At 55.2% G+C, this 17,509-nt stretch overlaps 5 protein-coding genes across 5 annotated transcripts; 3 read left to right on the top strand and 2 right to left on the bottom strand.

Moving 5' to 3' along the window:
* Positions 1-371: 371 nt before the first annotated feature.
* amdX (putative C2H2 transcription factor (AmdX)) lies at positions 372-4,023 on the bottom strand (the record flags this gene model as incomplete). Its single annotated transcript, XM_057199134.1, has 2 exons — positions 372-463; positions 519-4,023. 2 exons carry the CDS (start codon positions 4,021-4,023, stop codon positions 372-374), a joined length of 3,597 nt encoding a protein of 1,198 aa, XP_057049835.1.
* Positions 4,024-6,211: 2,188 nt separating this feature from the next.
* N7474_007725 (uncharacterized protein) lies at positions 6,212-6,751 on the top strand (the record flags this gene model as incomplete). Its single annotated transcript, XM_057199135.1, has 1 exon — positions 6,212-6,751. The coding sequence occupies one exon, from the start codon at positions 6,212-6,214 to the stop codon at positions 6,749-6,751; it is 540 nt and encodes a 179-aa protein (XP_057049836.1).
* A 2,084-nt stretch (positions 6,752-8,835) lies between these two features.
* N7474_007726 (ribosome biosynthesis protein RRB1) lies at positions 8,836-10,424 on the bottom strand (the record flags this gene model as incomplete). Its single annotated transcript, XM_057199136.1, has 3 exons — positions 8,836-8,860; positions 8,917-10,171; positions 10,226-10,424. 3 exons carry the CDS (start codon positions 10,422-10,424, stop codon positions 8,836-8,838), a joined length of 1,479 nt encoding a protein of 492 aa, XP_057049837.1.
* Positions 10,425-10,973: 549 nt separating this feature from the next.
* On the top strand, positions 10,974-12,159 carry N7474_007727 (Spg1/Tem1 GTP-binding protein; the record flags this gene model as incomplete). The annotated part of the gene is made up of 4 exons (XM_057199137.1): positions 10,974-11,544; positions 11,595-11,887; positions 11,936-12,010; positions 12,061-12,159. 4 exons carry the CDS (start codon positions 10,974-10,976, stop codon positions 12,157-12,159), a joined length of 1,038 nt encoding a protein of 345 aa, XP_057049838.1.
* A 606-nt stretch (positions 12,160-12,765) lies between these two features.
* On the top strand, positions 12,766-14,967 carry N7474_007728 (uncharacterized protein; the record flags this gene model as incomplete). The annotated part of the gene is made up of 1 exon (XM_057199138.1): positions 12,766-14,967. The coding sequence occupies one exon, from the start codon at positions 12,766-12,768 to the stop codon at positions 14,965-14,967; it is 2,202 nt and encodes a 733-aa protein (XP_057049839.1).
* Positions 14,968-17,509: the final 2,542 nt, after the last annotated feature.

The raw sequence follows: 17,509 nt of genomic DNA on the forward strand, positions 1-17,509 counted from the left end.
GCAGGAAGTCGTCGGCAACGATCATCGTCCATAGATAGTGGTGGTTCGACACTCCCAGGTAGTGAGGGGGCTCCGTATGATAGAGAGACAGCAACTGACACAAAGATATATCAAACATATTCCCATGACAACATATAAATGGCAACACTGTTCTGTATGTGAGGTTGGAGGAGGAAGAATATATGAGGATGTAAGAGTGTGAGGTGATGTGTAGGTAGGAGAAATAGCAAAAACGTTCTATGGCATATTTCGACCAGAGGGGTATCGAAAAGATCGAATCGAAGAGAAAACAAACAGTGTTTTGTCAAAGGGAAAAGAAAGAAGCGCACTGGACTTCCAACGGCATCATAAACACGGGGAATAATGTTTCGTTATTGGTTAGTGGCGATCATCACAGAGTGCTCGGCGCGCTCTTTCATTCGCATGGCTTGGGTTTCAAGGGAGCGGGCCATTAGTTTCGTCACTAAGAGAAAATGTTAGGACACGATTGTAGGAAGAGATGGAGGGGAGATGCCTACCTGGCCAGACAGCAGCTCGATCCAGGATGCTTGCTGTCGCGATCAATATTTTACAACCGTATCCTCCCTCCACGACGCTGGGTAGACGCTGCATGACACTCAGCGCAGACATGGAGTTGCTATTCTGCACTTGGCGCTGCATCTTCGTCTCGATGCTGTTCAAGATGTCCTTGATCTTATCGACGAGCTTGCAATCTTCATCTTCCAACAGCATCACGCCAGGAACCTGAGTGAGATCGGCATCATCGCGACCCAGGATGCCAAGGTAGGGACCGATCCGTTCTTGGACGGTGGTGATCCACTCAGCCAGAACCTGTGCGCAGTCAAAAGCACACATCGCGCACTGGATGGGAAGCTCCCGGGACGAAAACTCGGCGAAGGTGTTACCGAGTCGGTCGGACATGGAGATCGAGTCTGCGGCGTAGAAGGCCGCCTTGCGCAGGTGCTTTTCACGCTTGGACTGGCCCGTCTTGTAGACACTGGACAAGGACTCCATGGGCTGTTCTTGCGTCGGGGTCTTGGAGATTTCGAGACCCGCGACGCCCAGGTCTGCAATCGAGTCTCGTCGTGCATCGAGAGTACCAGTGAGGGAAGGATCCACCGTGGTATTGCCATCTGTGTCTGCCTGCTGGAAGACCTCTGTGCCACGTGCAAGCTCGTCTGCCATGCCATTCCAGTCCCGCTGCCAGAATGCTTCCTTGCAGCGGCCGAGATTGACAAACAGTCGCACGTAGGCAAGATCGAGGAGAGGAATGCTATCCGCAGATAATGGGCCGGCTCCGAATGGGTTCGGGCGCTCCAGGCTGTGGACTGGATTGCTTGCCCACGCCGCTTGCCAAGCGCGCAGCGCGGGCTCGATGTGCGATTGCATGGCATCGGTCTCCTGCGCCGTCCACTGCCGTCCCATGTGCCGTTGGCGTGTTTCCCAGATGTAATTGTGCAGCGAGTAGATCAGAACGAGACACCCAAAGGTACTGGGCCGATTCTCGCTGGTTGAAAGATCGTCAGGGGTACCTGCGTTGAAGAATAGGTTCGAAGATTGCGTTTGTTGCTCTCGTTGGCTGGCGGTCAAGAGGGAAGTCAACGCCGCCGAGAAAGACAGGCCCTTCTTCGCAGCAGCCTGTCCGCCCATCTTTTTCCACGCCTGAGGCGACTCGGCTGCCCAGAGGTCTTCTTCGCAAGGGAGATCAAGCCGGATTTCGGAGTTGGTAAGGGCTGGTGCGTGATTGTACGCAGAAACCAGGAAGCTGGAAAGAACGAAAATCGCGTAGAGAGTACGTTTCCGCTCTTCAACAACTTTCCAATTCAACCAGTCCCTTCTCTCCTTTGGTTGGCTGAATGATGGTGACATCCAATTATCCGAATTGTTCTCCCCCGAAGACTGTTGTTTCTCCCCGTTGAACCCAGCATTCAGGTGATCTTGTGGTAGACTCTTGGGGTCCAGGTGGTGGGTCAACTCGGCTGCGCGAGCCAGGCTCACCAGCGCGGCACAATGCGTGCTGGCGATATCAGCCGATGTCTTGTCGCCGCAGGTATGGCCATAGATGACGTTCAACAGCATTGCCTGCACCAGCCACAGTGGGGTGTTGTGGACGGAATTGTCGCGAGTAGAGTTAGAACGGCTGCTGAGAGCAGCAGACATGTCGGCCTTGCGGCGCTCCTCGAGGTATAACTGTATCATCTTCTTGGCGGCCTCGAACAGGTCCTTGGACGCGGCAGTTTCGTACTCGTACAGCGCGCCAATGGCCGCCATAGACAGGATCAAACAGCCACCGCCTCCGGCAACGCCGGTGGAGCTGAGATTCAAGTGTCCGCTTGGCGTGCGGAGGTTGCTGGTGTACTCGGGGGCTTGGAAGTTGAGGGTCGGGATATGGAGGAAAGGCACGTGGGGGTGGAAGTAGATGATGTAGGCCGAGATATATCGTTGCAGGTCCGAGGTGCTGGGTAGTTGACCGGTACCGTTGAAGCCAGCGGAGCGGGCGAAGAGCTCACGACTGTTCAGAAGTCCACTTGCGGGCTGAGAATACTTGCGATGATTGAAGCCAGTGGGTTGCGACATGCTCGCTAATAGAGCCTGTCGTGTGGAGTCTGTAAATGTATCCGTTGATGCGGGGGAATGTTGACTTCGTAGGGCACTATTCGGGAAAGCCACGTTGAGAGGATTAGGTTCACCGCTTGTTGCCATTGAGGATGAAAACATACTCTGCGAATGTCCTCCCACGATGGGCTGGCCGACCGATGTCATGGAAGGGGGTGTGGCATATGTCTCACCAAAGGGATTATTCTGGGCCATCAAGGACTTGGGCGACACCGTCTCCGGGGGGATTCCCAATTCATTCAGGGCCGTCGGGGAAAAGTCAATGGAAAACTGATTGGCCGCTGCGGAGGCATGGCCGGGAAACGGGTTATGCCAACCATTGGAGATGGGGATACGGTTCGAGCCCTCGAGCATGGCCTCGCTGACTCCGCTCTGGCTCCCCGTGCTCATCGCCGACGGGGACGACTCGTCAATGACTGAGTCGTTCCCGTTGCCCAGGGCCATGGCCGCATCGAGCCCGTTCATCCAGTCATAGTGCATCTCCTCGTCCATCATGTGGTCCGTAGCGGGATGCATGCCGTGAGCATGGTGACCAAAGGGAGAAGTGGGAGAGTCATTGCCAAATCCCTGTGGAGAGCCTGCGAAGTGCAGCTGCGCCGGGTTGATGGTACTGCCATGACCCATGAGCATACCATCCATTGCCATGTCGAAGCTGCCATAGACCGGTGCCGTCCGCAGGCCGCCAGACATGTCAATGGGGAGGCCAGACGTCTCGAGCTTGGTCAGGCCATTCATAGGTGGGTGTCCAGAGCTGTAGCCATTGTAATCTACACTGGAGCTAATGGAGGCAGACCCAATACTGGGGTGATACCCATGACCCGGTTGCCGCTGCGGGTTGCTGGGATGACCCATCCCCATAGCGGCCGCATCAACATGGCTGATGGTGTTGGCCCGGGGTCGCATCGACGAGGACGTGTTGACAATGGAATTCTTGCGAACCCGGTTGGCATTGGATGCGGCACCAGTGCTCTCGCGACGCGCATTTCTCGGGCGCGACGAGGGCGTCGTGGTCATGTGCAGCTTCTGCTGGTGACGGAGGAGCAGGTCCCGACGGGCGAAGCATCGTGCGCAATCAGGGCACTCGAAGGGCTTCTCCTTGGTGTGCGAGCGCTCGTGGCGCTTGAGATGCTCGAGCCGCGCGAAGGAGCGGCCACACGTGGTACACACATGGGGGCGTGGCTTGTCTGTCTTGGGAGGAGGGATGTTCCCATTGACGCCGTTGGATTCAGCCTGTTTCTTGTTGTCCTTGGTAGACGCTGCGAAGGCGGTGTTAAGAATATGTGGTGGGACGAGGCGTGTCGGGCCATACTCACCAGGCATGTTTGCGGGGATTTCCTTGATACTAGCGAGGTCTCCAACTTTGTGAGTATGATTCAATTCCTGACCGACCATATCGTCTAGGAGCATCCTAATTGTTTATTTCACTCGGCCCAGGCGTTTCGAGACGGGCTGGCCAAGGCGATCGTTCAAATGATGGACAAATGCAAAGGAACGGCGTCGTGTTGGGGCGGTGTGTACAGTTACACAGTCAAATGGCGCATCAACGACTGCGGCGTGATAAAAATGACATCCAGTCAGCATGGTTCTTGTCTGATCGAGACCGGCATCGTTGGCCCGACCCAGGGTAGCGGGCCAGGCTATCAGGAGAGGAGGGGGGGATCGGTGGCAATGAACGGGTACCCACCCAAATTGGAGAAGCAGTTTTGACAGGAAGAGAGGACCTGAGGCCTTTGTATTGCGATGGATTTGGGGGGGATAAAGGAGCAGTGATTGGAGATTTGGAGATTTGAGGGGAGGGAGGGGAATCAACACGAGGGTGCCTGGCTAGTGTCAGGGACATCCATCCATCCATCAATCACGATGGTCCGGGAGCCAGCAGGCGAACAACCAATACTTACTGGGCAGGGGAAGCTAGAAGTGTTTTCCCAGATATAACTCGTTCACCACACCCGAATGGTCCGACGTGCAAGCATTCGAGCGCTGGATAAGCCGGAGATAGCCGAGGGAGAGACAGCGATAGCGGAGTCAATTGTAGATAAGACGATACGACCAGGACCAGATACCAGGGTGATGAGAACGGGGGGGAGACGAGAGAAAAGAAGGAGGATGGGGTGGGAGAAGGAAGAAAAGAAAGAGGAAGTTGAGGTTCCGAGCAGTTTGCCTCTTGCTAACTCCAGAGAGCTGGATGGCATGGTCGCTCCCTAACTCGCTCACTAACCCTCGACTGTAACCAACAACGGGGAGGCGTGGATGTAGGGCGTGTCGGCAGTGGCGGTTAGCCCAGGCCGGGTACTTAGGGGATACCTACGCCCGGACCAGCCAGTCAGCGCTGGGCTGGTCACTGCCAGGTATATCAACCGCCACGCTCCACGCTCGGGGCGTGACGGTATCGATACGGCGCCGCGTGGTGGAGCCAGCAGACGGGCTGGGGCATGGACGGGCCAATGGCGATCAGTGGATGGGCCAGGGTCTTACTGGATGCGGCGTAGCTGAATCTTATGGACACGCACGGGCAGCCCACCAGTTCCTGGGGCTGGTTCTGGCGGTGGGTGATTGGCTGTGGGGAGAGACCGGTGACTGGACTCCGGGGAGATATCAATCCAGCAGAGAGGGAGAGGAAAAAAAAAACTACAGAATACGGTCAGGCTAGTGATTCTAGTTTCTGTGACCGAGACCCTCGGAGTCCTCCCGAAGTCCTAGGGCTCACCACTCGCAGTCGCTGGTCCGGCGTGAAACACTCTGACGATAATACGAGCACCACACACCTCGTGACAGATGGTTTCAGTCAAGATCGTCGTGGGTCAGCCTCGCGGCTTGTTCGCTTCTGGGGGATCCGATACGCAGTGGTCCATGGATAGTGGTTGCCGGATGCTGTGACCAGGTACATACTGTATTGTGGCGGATGGATCCGCAGGACTGATTTCCCCTATGCGCCATTAATTTTGTGGGGGAGAAGTCTGGGGGATTTCCTGGACTCCGGAACTGACTACCTCTGTAACTACGACTGGTCAGTCCATCCACATGGCACCGGGGTTGGTTGATTCCTGGTTGGGTGGTGGCGACATTCGAGAAATAGAACAGCACACCGCACCTTATCCGTGGTCCTCGACGGTGGCCAACCCCAGACTGTCTGGTGGTCTTCCAGAACTCGTCCAGACAGAGTGGGCCATGCGCACGTTGGCGCCCGCCGTTTGAGTTTGGTAGTAAGGGTGGGCATCGGATATAACTCGAGTAATTGGCGAGGAGCCGACCCGTCGTGCTTTTCGATGCGGCTGGATCGGAGGTTACGGCGACGATCCACGACTCCCACGGCCGCACAGACGTCTCGTTTGCAGACTCTAGCGCCTGCAGGTGACCCCGAGCAGCGACAAATGAAACAGTGGCAGAGTCAGCCAGAGTAGAAAGTCCGCCCGGCTGCCTTCTTCCGCCTGACCCCCAAGCAAGCCACTGGACAGAAATTCTGCCGATGTAGGCCCGGGGGTGAGGAATAGAAGCCTGCATTATGATTCTTATGCAGAAGTAAAGACGTGAATGACACTTAATTTCCCGCCCCGCGTCCCAACGGGAGTTAACCGTCTGTGCCACCTGCTATCAAATGGGAGAAAATTACGGGAGAACAATAATTCTCCGAGTCGCACAGGGCAAAACGATCACCGGGGAACTAGTGCAGTACACTGGCGCAGGAGCTACGGAGAAAAACGACCCGGAGCTACGGGAGAAGGCACGACGAATTGGTACGAATTGGTGCACGATTGGCTCCGATCTCCTAGAGCTGCCAGATAGGAATGCGACGTCTTCTTGCGGCTCCAGGATTCCTTATGACGCAAAGGTCCACCGCGACGAAGCATTGTCTCAATTCAATCCAGCACGGATCAGGCCGATCCGCCGACACACCGGTGCGGCATCCTTCAGGCAGAACCCTAGACGAGCGACGTGCACGCCCGGCATGATTCTGCCGCGCAGAGGATCACAGTCTGATTGCATGACAGGATCCTGCGCGCCACACGGTCGATCGGTCGGTGTCCGGCCTCGCCTCGAGGCCGGAACAGACGTCCGCCGGGGTTATGGGACGGATACATTCAGCACAAGTTTAAGATTTCCAATTCCAATTCCAAACCATGTCCACGAAGGTTAAATCGCAGGGATGGATGACTGGATGGACACGCTCCCGAGTATGTGATGTCGGGTCGAAGCGCCAGACGGTCTCGCCTGGCCCACGGCAAGGGCGTGGGGGCGGGAATAATAATGCGTTGCACTAAGCTTACAGAGTTATTGGCATCGACACGACAGGGGAGTGGATAGGGAGCAAGCCACAATAACAATGCTACAGTCCAGCGGAACTAACCGCAACGAGGGTAGACCCGGAGCTTGGGCCTTCGCACATAGCTCCGATGGTAACTAATCATGGATGGGCCCCAGTCCCCCGTCCCAGTCCCTGTGCTGGCGATCCAGAAGGTCAGCGTCGGAGCAGCCAGGATGGGCGGATGGCCAATTACGAGCAGATCTACAAAAGCCACAGAGGCAGTATGTGGTGGCGAGTTGTGCTTGTTCTCCCTCGTGCTAGGAGGCCGTGGGCGCTAAGATCAGACTTGAAGAATTTATTATTAGCACGCGCTGTTGCTCCCGTTTCAAGGCCTTATCTTTTGATTTCTCTTGCCCTTGTTCTCACAGTGTAAGATAAGATAGGTAGGTAGTGTGTAAAATACAATCCACAATCATCATGGCGACATTCCTCGGCCGAGCACGTATCTATCATCCACGCACCGGCAGAGATTCGCCGGAGGAAAGCCGAATCCATCGACCGTTTAGCCTGTTATCCGAATTGGCCACTACGCTGGAGCTGTGGTCCCGGGTACAGCGCAGTAGCGCAGCCCGATCTGATGTGATGATGCGCCCGCCGCTGGGTCGTGCATTAGCTGTATTATTTGATTACACCGATGTGAGAGAGAGCCGTTGACGTATGTAGGAAAGTGGTTGCGCTGCCTGCCTCTCTGGTACCTTGCGTGGATAATGCAAACAATCGGTGCGAGCAAGATCCATGGCAGATAACCAGCGGATGTACCTGATCCAAGTATAGATCGATCTAGCTGGTAAAGTGGCAACCCCAAACGCTCGACGAAACATCTTCCCAGCCTGTACAGTGGCCGTCACCCAGCACTTAGCTCTCGTGCCACCTGCGAGTCAAGCGCCACCGGAAAGAGCACATTGCATATGCTTTATTGATGTCGGGAAAATAATCGGCCTTGATGCGAATCCATCCGATGCAGGTCATACTGGCTGGGTGGCACCATGGAGAGCGCCACGAACGGAAAAGTATGTTTTGTTCAGCAAATGAAAGCACAGCTATCCATTCGCCACAGACTGCTAATTAGCTCGAAGGTGAAGAAAGAAAGAACCACAATCCCACATCCACGACAATCCTTCCGAGGATCTTCAACGAGTGAGGGTGGGCAGCCATGCACACACGATCTGCCACCGGTGGGCGCTGGATCCTTGAACCGACTGGCCCACACCAGCCGCTGTCTACATTTCTGGGCTTTTGCTGCAGCATCCCTGTAGGCACATGATGTAGTTGCATGCCTGTACAGTACTGGCACATAAATGCCCACGGCACTAGGCTGCTCTGGGCAGCTGGATTGCCCCTCCCCCACCCACCATCACTGGCGCTGGCGACCTCGGCGATGAGCTAGCGGGCGGAATAAATGCCTGATGTCATTCCGCACACCGTAGACGTCGGTCGGATTGACCGTGGATGGATGGGTGAATAGAGCATAGATTTGTGTACTGGTGTTCTTCTGGGTTGGACCTGGGAGGTGTAGGAGGGTAGGAGGTCGCTGCTGACGGTGGTAGAAGAATGTAGTGTATTATTATCAGTCAATAATGCCTTCATTATTATCTTCTTCGCTTGACCCGCTGTTATAAGATCTAAGATCTTGAATGGCGTGCTATTGAGAAAGTGCGGTCCTCGGTTCAGGGTGACCTCTTAAGGTCTCACTCACAATGCCATTCTCATGCAACAAACAGAGTACAGTGGAGGCGTGAATACGATCTTTTATTTTTCTAAGTACGCGAGGTCTTTCCGCCCCGGAGGTAATGACAAGATCTTTTGGCCGTAGACGTAGCATCTCGCACGGCAGGCGACATATGGTATTGACAAGCAAGAGCTCAAGAATGGTATATTGAAAGGGCATGGCACATAAATTCCTCTCGGTGCTGGTTTTAAACACTGATTGTCTTGAAGACACTGTATCACAGAACTGATTAGCATTCGCCCGCAACCTCGCACGGGGGAAAACATACCTGAATCCATTGCCGCCGGTCGCCATCAGCGTACCCGGCATCTGGGCCTGCCAGTGCACCTCCTTGACGGACTCCATATAATGCACGAACAGCAGCTGTGACGGAATATCGGCCATGGCCACTTGTCGGCTCTCCTCATCATCCAGCTCCACGGCCAAATCCCACAGCGTGACCGTGTTATCCGCAGAGCCCACGGCGACGACACTGTCGTCCGACGGGTGCCATTCAATGCTGGTGACGGGCTCCTTGTGGAAGTCAAACGAGGCAACCGCCTGCGAGGTAATCTGGCCCGCGGAGTTGGGCTTCCAGTGTCTCAAATCCCAGACGGCCCATTGACCGTCATCCGCGCCCGTCGCCAGTAGGTGGAAGGTCTGGTTGGACCAGCTCATCACGTTGACATCCGTCTTGGATACCTGCACGTCGACGGCAGGTTTGCGCGACTTGGACCGCACATCCCACACCTTCACGCTGCCGTCGCTGCTTGCAGATGCAAAAACGTTCCGCTCGTTCGGAGACCACTGCAGTTCCTCGACGGAGGAGGTGTGGGCCGTGAATGGCCGGGTGTCGGTCACCCAGCCGCCGCCCTCGGTGCGAGTGGTGACATAGATCAATCCGTCATTGTCGCCGGTCAATAGCTTGCCCAGGGGCTGCAGCGGAGACCAGTCCAGGGCGTATCCTTCGGATTTGTGCATCCGGAGCGTAGAAAGAGGTTTCGAGGCGGACGGAGGGAGGACGGTACCGGGGACATCAAAGCTGGCGAGGTGAGAAGTAACATCGTGGATCAAGACCTGCGAGTTCTCGAGCATGGTAGCGGTCAGGGTCTGGGGCGGTTTGGAGTAGTCTCCGGACTGCGAGGGTGTCTGGTGCGAGCGAATGCGATTGGTCGTCGACCCCAGCGGGATGGACTTGTGCTCGAGAATCGGCTCGCCCATGTCGTCGTCCGAGTCCGACTCGCTGTCGGAGTCTTCGCCCTCCTTCTCCATCCTGCTCAGCCCGCTCATCTTCAGCACCATCAGCTCGTTGTCCTTTGCCCGGCCGCCCTCTGCTTGTGTGCCGGTGACCGCGTACACCGTCGCGGGGTATGTCTTGCGGTTATCGCCGAGGCTATCGCGGACAATGTCGAAGGACAGACATGGCCAGGGCGTGCTCAGAGTGTGTAGCATATCGTAGGTCGAGGGATCGGGGGAGAGTGTCTCGCCAGGGCCCAGTTTTGTCCGGCCGGGAATAAAGGTCTGCTTATCGACGTCCATGGCCTCTGCAGGGTCGCGTCAGTGTGAGTTTTTACCAGCAATTGAATGGGCAGACAAACCCTTCTCTTCCTCCTCGCGCTCGGCATCTGGCCGACCGTCGACACCGGCCTCCAAGATCTCGTCCTCACTCTCGAATTCATCCTCGAACTCGTCCTCGAACTCCCCCACCTCATCGGGGGGAGCGTCTGCAATTGGGCGCCCGCCCGCCTTGAGGGCCGAGGAGTGCTCGTCGGCAGCATCCGCCGCTCTCTTAGACATCGTGGTGGTCAATCTCTCCGGAGCAACAAAGGAAATGTGTAGAGTAGTGAAGTGAATCGTGGAGGCCCGATAAGAACTTTTTTTCGCGGGTTTGTGAGGGAGTGCACGCTAAGCCTATCGGGGCCTAGTGCCAGTCGTGCCCACCCTTGGATCGGATCAAGCTGAACTGTTGTTTGCTCCTTTCGTTGGTCCGAGAGTATTGTATCGACCTTCGTCTTGTATCTCTCCGTCTCCTTCTCTCCGTCGACCACCTTTCATCCTCTCCCCTCCTTGTCAATTTCGAGGTTTCACTCTGAAACTTCGTCATCCTCGGCACCTGACCTCCGCGCGACTCGGCCACTTGCTCCCAGTCTCGACGGACAATTCGAACAGTCCTCCGTTGCATGTGTTGTTGCTGAATCTCTCTCTCTGAGTGGTGACGGTTGAGACTGGTATGTCATCTCATCCCCCCTTCCACTCTCATCATGGTTAGTCTTGATACTGACGGGACGGGCTTGCGACAGCGAGGCACCACCATCCCCAACACACCCTACTTCGACGATCTTCAATATGGATGCGCCGCAACAGCCTGATTGTGAGACTCCTGCGGTTGCGGAGCCCTCGCAACATCTTCCCGAGGCTCGAAATCCGCCTCCGCACATGCAGCCATCCCAGCAACTCTCATCCGAATCGCCGATGGAGCAGCCTGCGCCGGTCAATCTCAACGCCGGAGTGACCTCGGGGGGACCAATGGTCGAAAATGTGAGCGCCAACAATGGCTACAACAGCGACCACAAGGCACACTACCACTCCCAATCCACCGATTTCCACCACTCCGCTCCCGAGTACCCAGCACAGGAAACCGACCCATCGACACGCATGGCGTCCTCTCCCTCTCTTACTGCACAGCCTCAACTCCATCCTACATCTCGTCCCGGCTCTGGATTATCCAGCGGTCCGGAACGGCTCGGCGTTTCTCAGCCTCCGTCAGCGGACCCCAGCCAGCGACAGGCGTCGCAGGCGTCGAGGAATAGCGTGGTGATCAAGGTTGGCATGGTCGGAGATGCGCAGATCGGCAAGACCAGTCTGATGGTCAAATATGTGGAAGGCAGCTGGGACGAGGACTACATCCAGACTCTCGGTGCGTGATTTGAGCATGAAGATGTCATGGAATGTCTAACCGCTATGCAGGTGTCAATTTTATGGAAAAGACCATCTCCATCCGCAACACGGAAATTACCTTTTCGATCTGGGATCTTGGTGGCCAGCGCGAATTCGTCAACATGCTGCCCCTCGTGTGCAACGACGCCGTCGCGATTCTGTTCATGTTTGACCTGACGCGCAAGAGCACGCTCAACTCGATCAAGGAGTGGTATCGCCAGGGCCGGGGGTTCAACAAGACCGCGATTCCGTTCTTGATCGGCACCAAGTACGACCACTTTGTCAACTTCCCCCGGGAGGACCAAGAGGAGATTTCCATTCAGGTAAATGAGACTGGGTACTACACTGATTCCGTGCGCTGACCGTTCCAGGCCAAACGATTTGCCAAAGCCATGAAAGCCAGTCTGATCTTCAGCAGCACCAGCCACAGCATCAATGTCCAGAAGGTGTGTCTGACCCTAATCTTCCGCTGCTTTTGGTGGCTCACCCATCCCAGATCTTCAAAATCGTTCTTGCCAAGGCCTTTGACCTCAAGTGTACTATCCCCGAGATCGAGAATGTGGGCGAGCCCCTGCTGCTCTACAAGTCCGTGTAGGACGGCTCTTCTGACGATTATGTACATTGGGACGACGTGATGTTCTTTTCCTTTCTCGGTTTCTGTCCTCTACCGCATCTCCCCGGGCCAGTTGGAATCCGGCCCTTCTTCTCTTTTATTTGCCCTGTGTACCCTATTTTCGCTTTCCGTCCATCCATCAGTGGACGTATGTATCCTTTCTCTTCTGTCGTCCCAGGTGTTCTGGAGTTCCACCGAGAGAACAATGAATCAATCAATCAAGTGAAATCCAACCATGTAGTTTGCTTTGGCTGTGCCTGACGGGGATCCGTGGTTCAGCCCTGCCGGTGGGGACCGAAATCCTACTCTCTTGATCCTCTTCTGCTTATCCATCCTTCCCTGGATCTGGTTTGCAGTCATTCTTTCTTCATGTATTTTCAATAATAATCCTTGTGTTCGCGTATTCTCAGTGGCGACGACGCGAACCGACCACCACCCACTTTGGCCCCTTCGCGCGGCTGTGTTTCGCCCCGCGCCTCGCCAAGCCCCAGCTTTGCTGATGCGGCGAACACTGTCACCGTCTCTCTCTTTCTTCCATCTGTCTCCTCCTCGACACTCATCTCAGTGTCGGTGACTAAGTCGGTCAGTATGGCAACGGAAGAGCCCCAGCTAGGCTCCATCCAGGACCGAATCGCCGCCCTGAAACTGGCACAGCAGGCCCATCCTGCCTCCGGCTCTGAACCACCGATCTTCCGACCTGCCGCCACCGAGCGAAGCAGATCGGCCAACAACCCGCCCGCATACAATGTGACCGGCTCGGTTTTAGATCAGGCATCTGTCGGGAATCAGCCTGCTGACGCAAAGGCGCCATGGCCACTCCTGCCGCCGCCCTCGATGACTGCGTCCGCCCAATCGCCGACGCCGGACCTGAAGCCTAAGAAACCTCCGCCGCCCTTGCCGACACGCAAATCCGGAAATGAACCTCCTCCAACCCCTTCTCGTCCGGCTTCTCGCCCCGCACTGCCCATGCGCCGTCCTACGGACCAACCCCGGAGACCGTCTTTCGAGTCGATAACGTCTGATACATCCTTATCAACAGCATCGACAATCGGGCGCGGGACATCGACAACTTCTGTTAACTCGGCTGCTGGTGGAGGTCGAGTCAAGGCTCCGGCATGGGGGGAGTCTTCGTTGCCGCCGCTGCCTCCCAAGCGGGAAAGGACAGAGGACTCCAATGGCTTTATCATGCCCCCGCCGGCGAAGCCCAAGAGCAAGTCTAGTATAAGCAGTATGAGCAGCAGTTTAAGCTCAAAATTTGGCTTGCCTTCCAGCAAACAAGCGGAAGCCAGAGAGTCTTCTCCTGTTCGTCCCCGGCTTCCCTCTCGCCCGTCTCGAGATCCCCCGCAGAGCGAAGAAACACCAGCGCCTCGACTGCCGAGACGTCCTTCGCCTGCAGAGGAAACGCAAACAGCAAACGGAGTAATGGATGACCCAAGGCCTAGCTTACCGGCCCGGAGGCTTCCTCCTCCACCGTCTCAAGCCAGTATCAAGGATATTCGTCAGTCTGGGTTCAACAATCCCAGGCTGCCACCGAGACCGAACAGCACGCCTTCAAATGGAGAGCCACCACCCATCCCTCACTCTACTCGCCCAGATCTTTCCAAGATTCAGGGAACAAAACCACGGTCTTTTGGTTCAATTCCATCATCCACAGCAAGCCTACCAGTTGCTGCCGCGTCCTCGGAGACGGAATGTCTACTATGCCGGGATTTCACAGGCCCAGATGAACATGCCGCTCAATACCCGCGCCAATCTCTTCCGACGCAGGATCTGGCGTGGCTAGCAAATGAACTGACTGCGCCATTCCCGTCATTGACCGACAAGGCCAGAGCGATATTTACCTGGCTACACCACAACATCGCGTACGATGTGTATTCCCTTTTCAACAACTGTGTGAAACGCCAGACACCCGCTGAAACTCTGGCCAAGGGGCTGGCGGTTTGCGAAGGCTACGCAGGGCTGTTCGCTACACTAGCCACCAATGCAGGGCTAGAAGCCATAGTCATCACCGGACACGGAAAAGGATTCGGCCACAAAGCCCCTGCACCCGGTTCTCCACTTCCGCCGTTCGATGGCAACCACGCCTGGAACGCCGTCAAGATCGACGGCGGGAAATGGAAGCTGCTGGACTCATGCTGGGGCGCCGGCGCCGTCTCAGGCAAGGACAAGCCATACACGAAACGATTCGAGCCATCTATGTTCTATATGACAAACGACGAATTCGGACAGCGACACTTCCCCTCTAACAAAGACCATTTCTTCCGCGATGACGGTCGTCCCAGCATTAGCTGGGAGGAATACATTGCCTTCAACCACGAAAAGCCAGACGGCGTCCAGCCCCTCCTCATCTACGGCACGGCCGCGGAAGAAACCATCGGCCGTCGCACCTTCCGTCCTGCAGGCCGCGAGATCTCCATATCCAAGACCCAAAGCCCCATCCGCTTCCAATTCGGCCTCCTCTGTCCACACTGGACCCTCGCACACCACACCCGCATCATACCAAACCTATACATGCTGATGATCCACGGCGTGGACGGACGGAAGGACGAAAGCCTTCCGTTCACGCACGTCCCGGGGTCGGGCCCCGGAGGCGGCGGCGAGTACTGGTACGTCGATGTTCCGGATGTGCGGATGCTCGGCGCGCCAGGCCAGAAGCTGCAGCTGGCTTTCTTGACTAAGCTTGGGAATAATGATAATGTCCGTGGTGTCTCGGCCGAGGAGTACTTGTCCTCTATTGGGAGGACTTCTATGGGGTGGTCGTTTATTGCTGAGTGGGATCTTGTTGGGTAGGGGGCGCGGTTTGCTTTTTCTTGCATTGCATTATTATGGTCGGACATGGCATTCGCATGAGTATAGAAGTAGCAGATTGGATAAGAAGAACCTTCTTGCTCGCATAATATTTTTGCATGAGCAGATTCAATTTACTGCCCGTATATTACAGCACAACACTAGGCACGGTAAATCGCGCAAATGGTTGGGAGTAGACTGAGTTGCACCCAAAGTCTACCAATGAGTCCCCGTCGCTCGAATCCGTGAACCAAGACACAGGGGCGCTTGGAAAGCAACCACGACACTAAGGACAGATGGCACAGCATACGAAAGGACATGTAACTATATGAATTACCAATGCCGAATTTGGATTTTGATCACCAGCCCCACCGATGTACGCCTTATCCCAAAATATACAAAGTAATTAAACTAGGTCACATAGTAAGGAAGAGTCGGATTTTTCGTCAGGCTGCCCGATTCACTGGCAGGTGAGAAGGGAAATTGACCAGACGAAGTCTGGGTCGCAATCTCCACGTCGTCGTGGCCCTCCCTTGCTGGTCGTGGCTGGTCGCTCAGTCGGTGAACGGGGGTAAGTGGCCGCTTCTCTCCTTTCAAGAGGCTGAGCCAGGCTCGATACATTGAGGATCGGAAAAAGATGGCAATGGCCAACAGGCCACTCAGCTAAGCACCGACGGTCAGCAACTGAACGACTAGGGATAAAGATCAAGACTTACTATCAGCATGTACAGAACTGCCCATAGTTCTGCTTCCTGGGGTCCCAAGGACGTGGCGAGTGAAAGGCATGGGGTCTTATCACCGTTTGACGATTGTAGACATTTGAACCATGCGCGCCTATCTGATGCTGGATAATCGCCGAATTGGCGCAGCTGCATAAAGACAGCAGCTAGGAAACAGACGTAGATTAGGATCAGGACCGTAATCAGGATGGCTCGCCATTGCATCTGCACGATCTTCCTAACTCTGGACGCGGTTCGCTGTGCACCGAGGACACGCTCTTCGTCAGCAGACGGGGTATACCCCGACCAGCGGAGCTTCTGATAGTTGAACCACGGTCTGAGAATGTGGACGACACAATACGCTATAGTGAGAAGTTGAAGGAGCAGAGATACAATGGAGACGCTTAGCAGAGGACCCCAGAAAGTTGCTTCGTCGCGATGAGGGATCAGATAGCAGATTCTGCCGAAAGTGTACTGTACACCACTAATTGTGAGGACAATGGCGACGAGAGCAGCAGATCCCAGGAAAGTGGTGCCGAGCGAGATGTATTTGAATACCGAGCCAGGCTTGATCTCCCAGCAGACCGAAAGATGTAGTGCGACTGATCTGAAGAAGCCTAGTAATTGTTAGCACTGCCTACCATGGTGGTGAAGCGCCATCATGATGAAGCGGAGGGTCTCTCACAGCTAATAATCACTAGCCATGCCCCGAAGAACAGTGTGACTCCCATTGCAGCACACCTTGCGTCGTTTCCCATGTCATTCGGAGTGATTTCGTTATAACATTCTTGAGGCTGGCCCTTGGACGGAATGATGAATGCGATCTGAGGACCGAATTAGTCTCGTCGGAATCTCCAAAGAGCAGAGAAATGAAGTGTATACTGTGATGAAGATAAATCCAATGACCGGACTGACGGTCAGATAATGGCGGTCGGTCACGTTCGCAGGGAAGATCGCATAGGTGGCTAGTAGCCAGACCAACAGGATGAGAACAGGTATGCTGGGCCATAGTGCAACTCGGACATGATCAGTGAGCCCTAGGTGGTGTCAGCTCATGATGAGTACTTCTTCAGGGTTGCGCTGGCTCACAAATAACATTTTTCCACCTCCAATAGCTGATAGGACATGGGAGGCAACAAGAACTTTCTCCAAACTGTTCACACCATCGACTTGAAACGGCTATTGTTTATTAGCATACAGACGTAAGACAAGCCTATGTAGAAAATGCGGCTTGGGGGAGCACTCACCCCCTCCAGTATTTGGAAAGAGCGATTCTTCAATAAACGGATGTGGGCAAGACGAAGCCATTTGAACGGTTTCCGGCGAGCAGTTGGTCGCTCATAATTAGATTTTCTGGCTTGTTGAGTGTCCAGGGCCGCGATTCAGAAGGCGAGAAATGGAATGTCGTGCAGGTCGCGTGCGACGTGCTGCGTGAAGAAGAACTAGCCAAGATCACGATCTGAGCGTCGGGTTAGCCAGTGGTTCATGACATGCCAACGGAGGTCCTATCGGTAGATGATAGAGAACGATCTGACCTTGTTAGGATTAACAGCCTCTATCCTTCGACGGAGTGCCTGCAACATCCACGAAGTGGCAGGAGGGCTTAGGGAGGGCGAGAAACCGGTTGTAAATAATAATATTTAGGCTCCCAGGCACTCACTATTTCTCCACCTGCACTTGGACTTGACCCGTAACGGGCGAATCGACCCCGCAAAAAATCTCCCCCTCAAACCTATTGTTCTTGGTGGAGCTCGGTTCGCAGGCCGCGGAAGGACGGATTACGAAGGACCCGCTCACTAGCTTGTAAAGTAGTCACATTAGTGGTC

The sequence above is a fragment of the Penicillium riverlandense genome, assembly GCF_028828495.1.
Source record: "Penicillium riverlandense strain IBT 135883 chromosome Unknown utg000007l_segment0_segment0, whole genome shotgun sequence".
Lineage (NCBI taxonomy): Eukaryota > Fungi > Ascomycota > Eurotiomycetes > Eurotiales > Aspergillaceae > Penicillium > Penicillium riverlandense.